Source organism: Henckelia pumila, chromosome 3, assembly GCF_033568475.1.
Source record: "Henckelia pumila isolate YLH828 chromosome 3, ASM3356847v2, whole genome shotgun sequence".
Taxonomy (NCBI): domain Eukaryota; kingdom Viridiplantae; phylum Streptophyta; class Magnoliopsida; order Lamiales; family Gesneriaceae; genus Henckelia; species Henckelia pumila.
The window spans coordinates 146636924-146646882 of record NC_133122.1 but is presented as its reverse complement, the minus strand read 5'-3'; the positions used below and the strand labels follow the sequence as shown (position 1 = coordinate 146646882).

Here is a 9959-nt window from a genome sequence, read left to right as displayed (position 1 = left end):
TTTTTAATAATAATTTAAAAAATATTTATTAACCTTATTACAGTTATATATACGATGGAATTTTAGAAGTGAGGATTACCTCACGCGTACATTCTTATCTTTTTTTTCATAAAAAAGACAAATTTCCAGGTGTAGAGGCAATAAACGATATAATTTCAGCTGAAATTCCTGATGAGAAAGAGGATCCAATTTATCATGTGGTTGTACGTGACTTCATGATTCATGGTCCATGCGGTGCGGCAAGAAAGAATTCTCCATGCATGTCATATGGTCGTTGCACAAAACATTTTCCAAAAAAGTTTGTTGACGTCACATCACTAGATGAGGATGGATACCCAGTCTATAGACGTAGAGATAATGGGCGAACAGTTCAGAAGAACGGTGTGCCACATAATCGTTATCTATTGATTCGTTATGGAGGTCATATGTGTAGTGACCCTTACCCGGATCACCTACTAAACAAAACTTAGGCATGCAATTAACTTAATTAAACAGAAATCAGAATTCAACTGCGGAAAGCCATAACATTTATACAATCCCAAGAAAAAGAATCTGTAGATATCCAAAATAATATACAACCAAATCGAATAGCTGTATAAACCCAAAACAACAGAATAAAAACCTAAACGAAGCTCCGGCTGATCAACCACTGCCTAGCCCCTCTTGGATCCACCCGCCTCGTCCAATCGCAAACCTGTCCCAAGGAATACGGTGTCCAGAAACACAGAGTACGAGACGTGAGCATAAAATGCTCAGCACGAGAGTATGAGTATACATGCATGCAAAGTGAACTCCCTATAACCTCTAGGTCAAAGATCAGATAACAGAAACAGACCGGGCCCTAGTATGTAGCACGCTGTGCCTTCTCTTCAGGAGGTGGCTCCCATACCAAAATACCAGTGGATATGCCGGATCCAAATCGATGGAAGTCCAACCACTAACAGGATAGGGTAAAACCCTACTATAGATATCTCGAACGAGATAGCTCAATATGCAAATGCATGCAGCATAAATCAATGACATATAAATCATGCAGTCACATAATACATGCATACTCAGTCAGGATATCTCGAACAGTACTTTCGTACCTCAAATACTAGGCAAGTGCTATCAGCCCTAGGTCCACGCCTATAATCCGCGCTACAATGCCAAATAATACTACTATCATTATAGCGCTCTAAAAGCCTTAACTAAGCTAAAGCATACTCCTAAATATTTTTAGGAAGCAAAAGCTATACTTTCGTCCGTCGTTAGCCCTTTGCTGTCGATTGCCTCAAAACTAGGCCACAGCTCCGCTACGACGCCTGGATCGCTATGCAACTCCCGGATTCCCGATGGGATGCCTAGAATTCCCTAGATCTGAATTAGAAGGCTAAGGAATCGAGAGAGAAGAGGTGATTGGTGCGTCTAAATCTGAATCTCGGCCCTCCTATTTATAGACGGAGTTCGGATCGTCCGAACTGGACTTCGGAGCGTCCGAACACGATCGGACCGTCCGATCTCGCCTTCGGGTCGTCCGAACCCAATAATACGTCATTGCTTACGTCAGCACAATGATGTCATCCATGACGACTGTCGGCAGCACGTTCGGAGCGTCCGAACCACTCTTCGGATCGTCCGAACCCTGACTTTGGACCTTCCGAACCCTGACTTCGGAGCCTCCGAACTCGACAACCCTCGAACCATTTTTGAGCGTTTTGAATCCATTTTTGAACTCTGTTAATCCATCCGGGACTCCCTTAATCATGTTTTATTACATCTAAACATGATCGTATTATTAATTACTCATAAATCGTTAATTCTGGATACGGGTTACTACATTCTCCCCCACTTAAGATATTTCGTCCTCGAAATCCGATCTTAAGTACCGAATGTAAAACAACAATCCAAAACATTCTTTATTCATATCAAACATTTACAGAGTTTACATCTGAATACAAATCGAAAATGAAATCAAAATAACTCAGGATGTTCTGCACGCATCTTGTCCTCAAGTTCCCAAGTAGCTTTCTCAGCGCCTCGGCGCTGCCACTGAACTAAAACCAAAGGAATGACTTTGTTCTGCAAGACCTTATCCTTATGATCCAGGATACGAATAGGTCTTTCAACATACGTCAAATCCTTATCCACTTGAACTTCAGACCGCTGCAGAATATGAGACGGATCTGCCACATACCGTCGCAACAGAGATACGTGGAACACGTTGTGAATACTGAACAGATACGGTGGCAAAGCCAAACGATAAGCCAAATTGCCAATGCTCTCCAAGATCTCAAACGGACCGATAAATCTGGGAGACAACTTGCCCTTAAGGCCAAATCTGAGAATCATGCGGAAAGGTGACACCCTCAGAAAGACTTTTTCCCCAACATCAAACTGCAAAGGCCTACGCTTAGTGTTAGCATAGCTGGCCTGATGATCCTGTGCAGTCTTAATCCATTTCTTGATCTGATCAATAATATCTACTGCCTGCTGGATAAACTTCGGTCCCTCAGCCTGTCTCTCCCCTACTTCTTCCCAGAAGAGTGGAGTACGACAACGTCGTCCGTACAACGCCTCAAAAGGTGCCATCCCATTGCTAGTATGATAGCTGTTATTGTACGCAAACTCGATCAATGACAAATGATCCTGCCAGGCTGAACCAAAATCCATAACGCACGCTCGAAGCATATCCTCCAAAGTATGGATAGTGCGCTCTTACTAACAATCTGTCTCCGGATGATAGGCAGTACTCAAACTAAGAGTAGTACCCATCGCACGCTGAACACTCCCCCAGAACCTAGAAGTGAACCTGGGGTCTCGATCGCTGACAATGCTCACAGGCACTCCATGAAGTCGAACGATCTCCTGAACATACAACCGTGCCATGCAATCCACAGAGTACTCTTGACTATAGGCAATGAAATGCGCTGACTTGGTGAGTCGGTCCACCACAACCCAGATAGCATCACAATTCCTCGAGGACATCGGCAAATGGGTCACAAAATCCATCGTGATAAACTCCCATTTCCACTCAGGAATAGGCAGACTGTGAAGCAAACCTCCAGGTCGTCGGTGTTCTGACTTGACTTGTTGACATACCAAACATCTCGAAACATACTGATACACGTTGTGTTTCATCCCCTTCCACCAAAACCGAGTACGTAGAAACTTGTACATCTTGTTTCTTCCCGGATGAATACTCAACTTGGTGTGATGTGCCTGAGACAAGATCTACTCTCGCAACTCTTTATCCTGCGGAATCACAAGTCTACCTGACAAACACAGAAAACCATATGATTGATAGTGAAATCCAGACGAGCTACCCTCGTTAGCTAGGCGAGCCAAACGCTGAGTCTTCGAATCAGACATCTGAGCATCCCGAATCCACGAATACAAAGCTAGCTCAGATAATATCGCAAACATCTGGATACTCTGCATACCTTTCTTATGCTTGAATGTATACCTCGAAGTACAACAGTCACTGATCGCACTAGACATCGAACAAGTCTGCAGTGCGGATAGTCGCACCTTGCGACTCAAAGCATCAGCGGTGAGATTAGCAGCTTCTGGATGATACTTAATCTCGCAATCATAGTCCTTAAGAAAATCCATCCAACGTCTCTGCCTCATGTTCAATTCCGCCTAAGTGAACAAATATTTGAGACTCTTGTGGTCGGTGAAGATCTCAAATTTCTCGTCATACAGATAATGACGCCAGATCTTCAAAGCGAACACAATGGCTGCTAATTCCAAATCATGAACTGGATAGTTGTCCTCGTGAAGATTCAGCTGTCTAGAAGCGTATGCAATCACATGCCTATTCTGAGTCAGGACACAACCTAACCCCTGAAGATAAGCATCAGTGTATACCACATACCCTCCAGGTCCTGATGGTAATGCCAACACCGGCGCAAAAGTCAACCGCCGTCGAAGCTCACAGAAATTATCCTCACACTCGGAGGACCACTCGAAATCAACACCCTTGCGGGTAAGCTGTGTCAACGGTCGAGCTAGCTGAGAGAAGTTCAGAATGAAGCATCGATAATATCCTGCTAGACCCAAAAAACTACGGATCTCAGCAACCGTCGTTGAACGCGACCAATTCAGCACAACCTCAATCTTGCTCGGATCAACAGAAATCCCCTCCCTGGATATAATATGGCCAAGAAAGACCACTCGATCCATCCAGAACTCACACTTTCTCAGTTTGGCATACAACTGCTCGTCCCGAAGAGTCTTTAGTACCACTCGCAAGTGAGAAACATGCTCTTCCGCATTACGAGAATACACAAGATGTCGTCAATGAAGACCACGACAAACTTGTCTAAATACTCCCTGAAGACACGGTTCATCAGATCCATAAATATAGCCGGCGCATTAGTCAATCCAAATGGCATCACTAGAAACTCATAATGCCCATAGCGACTACGGAATGCAGTCTTGGCTATATCCTAATCTCGGACTCTCAACTGATGATACCCAGATCTCAAGTCAATCTTGGAGTAAACCGAAGTACCCTGCAGCTGATCAAACAAGTCATCAATGCGAGGCAACGGATACTTGTTCTTCACAGTAACTCGATTCAGCTTCCGATAGTCAATGCACAACCGCATAGACCCATCCTTCTTCTTTACAAAAAGAACAGGAGCTCCCCAAGGAGATACACTAGGACGAATTTATCCCTTGTCCAAAAGATCCTGTAACTGATTCTTCAACTCACGCATCACTGACGGAGCCAGACGATACGGTGCTCGAGAAATAGGCAAAGTACCCGACATCAACTCTATGCCAAACTCGACTTTCCTAGCAGGAGGAAAACCCGGAATCTCATCTGGAAATACATTTGGGAATTCATCCACAACAGGAATACTCTCTATCCCAATACTCTCAGCGGATAAATCAACTGCATAGAAAAGATAGCCTTCCCTGCCAGACTCTAGAGCTCGACATGCCCTCAAAGCTGATACCAAAGGCATCGGGGGTCGCGCTCCCTCACCATAGAAAAACCAGCTATCACTCCCATCCGGATGAAAGCGTACTAATCTCTAATAGCAGTCCACTGAAGCTCGATAGGTAGTCAGCATGACTATCCCCATAATACAATCGAAATCGTCCATCGCAAGGACCATGAGATTCACCAACAAAATGTTCTCTTCGAACTCTAAAGGGCAACCCATCACTAAACGCTTGGCCAAAGCAGATTGACCCGTCGGAGTAGAAACAGAAACTACTACATCTAGTGCAATGCATGGTAACTTATGCCTCTTAACAAAACGTGCAGAAATGAAGGAATGAGATGCACCTGTGTCAATAAGTATGATAGCAGGTATACCATAAAGTAGAAATGTACCTGCGATGACCTTCTCATTCTCCTCCACAGCCTGATCATGCCTCAATGCAAACACCTGACCAGAAGCCCGCGGCCTCAAATGAGAACTCCCAGCAGGCTGTCCCTGCAACCTCTGCTGAACGGTGGCCTGAGAACTTGATCCTAAACCAGAACCGCCTTCCCCAGAAGTGGACAATCCCTCCGGATATGACCAACCTCTCCACATCGGAAACAAGCTCCAGAAGCTCTACGGCACTTGTCTGACGGATGGTTCTTCCCGTAATGGTCGCACTTGTCCTTCTTCCCAAAGCGAACAACACCTCCAGAACTAGAGGAAGAAGTAGATCCGGACTTCTTGAAAGATTGGGCACGGGGACCCAAAGAACTAGCAGGCCTCGACTGAGAGAAAGACCTGTTCCGCCGAATGCTGTCCTCTGCCTGGTGACAACGGCTCACCAAACCCTTGTAGGACATGTCATCACCGACCGCCACACGGTCATGGATCTCAGGGTTAAGGCCCTGAAGGAACAGATTATACTTCATCTCAGAGCTGTCAGCAATCTCGGGGCAATAGGATAGCAGATCAAAGAACTTCTGCTGTTACTCGTCAATAGACATGGCTCCCTGTCGCAGACTCAGTAGCTCGCCCGCCTTTGACTGACGGAGTACAGGAGGAAAATACAGCTTCTGAAAAGCTGTGCGGAACTCGGCCCAGGTGGCCAATCCTCTCGCCGTAACAAATGGTGCAGAAGTAAACCTCCACCACCTACGAGCTCGCCTATCCAGAAGATAGCCAAGGGTCTCCATCTTCTGCTCCTCGGTGCAGTGGAAAGTCTGAAAAGTCGTCTCCATATGGTCTAACCAGTTCTTCGCATCCTCCAAAGACTCACCTCCAACCAAGGGCTTAGGACCCATCTGCAAGAATCGGTGCACGCTAAAATGGTCCTCATCACGACGACGATGATGACGGTCCCGACGACGCTCACGATCGTCATCTCGCCAGCTTCCAGCTCCACTACCATGGCTATTCTGGTCATCGTAGTTCGCCATCTACAAAAGTACCTCACGATTACCTTATGCAGAATCTAAATCCCAGGAATACTATGCATGCTCTGATACCATAAATGTAGTGACCCTTACCCGAATCACCTACTAAACAGAACTTAGACATGCAATTAACTTAATTAAACAGAAATCAGAATTCAACTGCGAAAAGCCATAACATTTATACAATCCCAAGAAAAGGAATCTGTAGATATCCAAATTAATATACAACCAAATCGAATAGCTGTATAAACCCAAAACAACAGAATAAAAACCTAAACGAAGCTCCAGCTGATCAACCACTGCCTAGCCCCTCTTGGATCCACCCGCCTCGTCCAATCGCAAACCTGGCCCAAGGAATAGGGTATCCAGAAACACAGAGTACGAGACGTGAGCATAAAACGCTCAGCACGAGAGTATGAGTATACATGCATGCAAAGTGAAATCCCTATAAACTCGAGGTCAAGGATCAGATAACAGAAATAGACCGGGCCCTGGTATGTAGCACGCTGTGTCGTCGCTTCAGGAGGTGGCTCCCATACCAAAATACCAGTGGATATGCCGGACCCAAATCGATGGAAGTCCAACCACTAACAGGATAGGATAAAACCCTACTATAGAAATTTCGAACGAGATAGCTCAATATGCAAATGTATGCAGCATAAATCAATGACATATAAATCATGCAGTCACATAATACATTCATACTCAGTCAGGATATCTCGAACAGTACTTTCGTACCTCAAATACTAGGCAAGTGCTATCAGCCCTAGGTCCACGCCTATAATCCGCACTACACTGCCAAATGATACTACTATCATTATAGCGCTCTAAAAGCCTTAACTAAGCTAAATCATACTCCTAAATATTTTTAAGAAGCAAAAGCTATACCTTCGTCCATCGTTAGCCCTTTGCTGTCGATTGCATCAAAACTAGGCCACAGCTCCGCTACGACGCCTGGATCGCTATGCCACTCTCGGATTCCCGATGGGACGCCTAGAATTCCCTAAATCTGAGTTAGAAGGCTAAGGAATCGAGAGAGAAGAGGTGATTGGTGCGTCTAATTCTGAATCTCGGCCCTCCTATTTATAGACGGAGTTCGGATCGTCCGAACTGGACTTCGGAGCATCCGAACATGATCGGACCGTCCGATCTCGACTTCGGGTAGTCCGAACCCAATAATACGTCATTTTTTACGTCAGCACAATGACGTCATCCATGACGACTGTCGGCAGCATATTCGGAGCGTCCGAACAATTTTTGAGCGTTCTAAATCCATTTCCGAACTCTGTTAATCCATCTGGGACTCCCTTAATCATGTTTTATTACATCTAAACATGATCGTATTATTAATTACTCATAAATCGTTAATTCTGGATACGGGTTACTACAATATGAATGTTGAATGGTGCAACCAATCTCGAGCCATTAAGTATTTGTTCAAATATATAAATAAGGGACACGATCGTGTGACTGAATCATTTTATGAGAGTGGTGATGATGAGAACTCGGGTAAGCATGTTTGACGAAGTTAATATGTACAATGATTGCAGGTATATTTCCCCATGTAGGCTTCTTGGAGAATTTTTGGATTTGACATTCAGCATAGAGATCCACCAGTTGAGCGATTGAGCTTTCATCTTTCGAATGAACAAAATGTTGTATTTTCTGACTTGGATCAAATAAAAAATGTTCTTGTTCGTCCTACTGTTAATCAGAGCATGTTTCTAGCTTGGTTCGAATCTAATAAAAAATATCACGAGGCAAGAGAATTAACGTATGCTCAGTTTCCAATGAAATTTGTCTAGAAGAAAGATGCACGTGAATGGGTTCCAAGGAAATGAATATTCTCTATCTTTTACGTTCCACCTGGATACGGGAATTTGTATTACTTGAGATATCTATTGAATGTCAGTCGTGGTGCAAAATGCTACGATGATATATCTTTTGTTAATGGTGTCCAATATCAGTCCTTTCGCAATGCCTGCTATGGATTAGGGTTGTTAAACAATGACAGTGAGTATATTGATGGTATTGTTGAGACAAGTCAATGTGCTTCAACACGATCACTGAGAGTTATTTTTGCTACACTGTACGTTATCATCAGATTGCTTCAGCCGACCCGAATCAGTTTGGGAGTCCTGCTGGACATACTTATAAGATGGTATTTTGTACAGACAACAAAACATGCCAAAACACCACGGTAAACACTAAGTAATATCATGACTTTTATTTTATAATAAATTTTTTTTACGAAATTTGTTAATTGTATTGTTTCTTTTACAAAATTACAATTAAACGGGGACGAAATTAAAAATTATGCATTGGTAAAAATCGAAAAGCTTTTGCGAGGTTGTGGAAAGAGTCTAAGTGATTTTCAGTCAATGTCATTTTCCCGGTGATCAATATTTCCAATCTTCAAGAAACAAGTTAGAACATGATGAGTTGAGTTATGATAGAAGATCTTTGTCAGAGCAATACGAACATCGCTTGAAAAATTTAAATCATGAGCAATGTCATGTACATGACACAGTAATGGTTTCAGTTGATTCAAACAAAGGTGAAATGTTTTTTGTTTACGGTTATGGAGGTACTGGAAAAACATTTGTTTGGAAGACCCTTTTGGCAGCCTTGAGATCGAAGGGACAAATTGTATTAAATGTGGCATCCAGTAGTATCACATCTCTTCTTTTGCCTGGTGGAAGAACTACTCATTCTCGATTTGCAATTCCTTTTAATCCCAATGAAGAATCAACATGCAATATCAAACAAGGGAGTCATATTGCGAAACTTATTGTGAAATCCAAACTTATCACATGGGATAAAGCTCCAATGATGCACAAATTCTGTTTCGAATCACTTGACAGAAGCATGCGCGATTTAATGAGATTTGAAAATCCTACAAACTTTCAACTCCCTTTTGGAGGCAATGCAATTGTATTCGATGGTGATTTTCGACAGATATTGCATGTTATTTCGAAGGAAGTAGATACGATATTGTTCATGCTACTATTAATTCATCGTATCTTTGGAGACACTGCATAGTTTTGAGATTGACTAAGAATATGCGGTTGAATTTGTCTTGTGATGAAGAAAATGATGAAATTAATAGATTTTCTGATTGGATTGCAGATATAGGAGATGGAAAAATTAAAGAACCAAATGATGGCTATGCGAACATTGATATTCCAGATGAAATGTTGCTGAAAGACTAAAATGATCCTATTGAAACAATAGTGGAGAGTACATATCCGTTGTTTGGTACCATGATAAGTTATACAACATACTTCCATCAGAAAGCTATATTAGTTCAGACTCTTGATGTTGTTCAATCCATAAATGAATACATGACATCACTAAACAATTTTGAGGGAAGATTGTATTTAAGCTCTGACTCGGCGTGCCATTCGGATAAAAATGTTGATCCACTGCATGATGTGCATACGCCTGAAATCTTAAATGAAATTAGATGTTCTGGAGTTTCGAATCACGAGCTAAACTTGAAGGTTGGAACTCCGATTATTTTGTTATGACACATAGATAATTCTCTTGGATTATGCAATGGAACTATATTGATTATAACGAGGCTTGGAAACCATGTTTT

General features: G+C 42.9%; 1 protein-coding gene across 1 annotated transcript; it reads left to right on the top strand.

Moving 5' to 3' along the window:
- The first annotated feature begins 8890 nt into the window (after positions 1-8890).
- Positions 8891-9570, top strand: LOC140889694 (uncharacterized). The gene is made up of 2 exons (XM_073297418.1): positions 8891-9302; positions 9488-9570. Exons 1-2 carry the CDS (start codon positions 8891-8893, stop codon positions 9568-9570), a joined length of 495 nt encoding a protein of 164 aa, XP_073153519.1.
- Positions 9571-9959: the final 389 nt, after the last annotated feature.

What these genes read in the sequence shown, in the direction of transcription:
- LOC140889694 (XM_073297418.1), top strand. Translation starts at nt 8,891, where the DNA reads ATGGTTTCAGTTGATTCAAACAAAGGTGAAATGTTTTTTGTTTACGGT. An exon ending in CAATGCAATTGTATTCGATG is followed by an intron (nt 9,303 to 9,487) that starts GTGATTTTCGAC and finishes ATTGGATTGCAG; the next exon opens with ATATAGGAGATGGAAAAATT.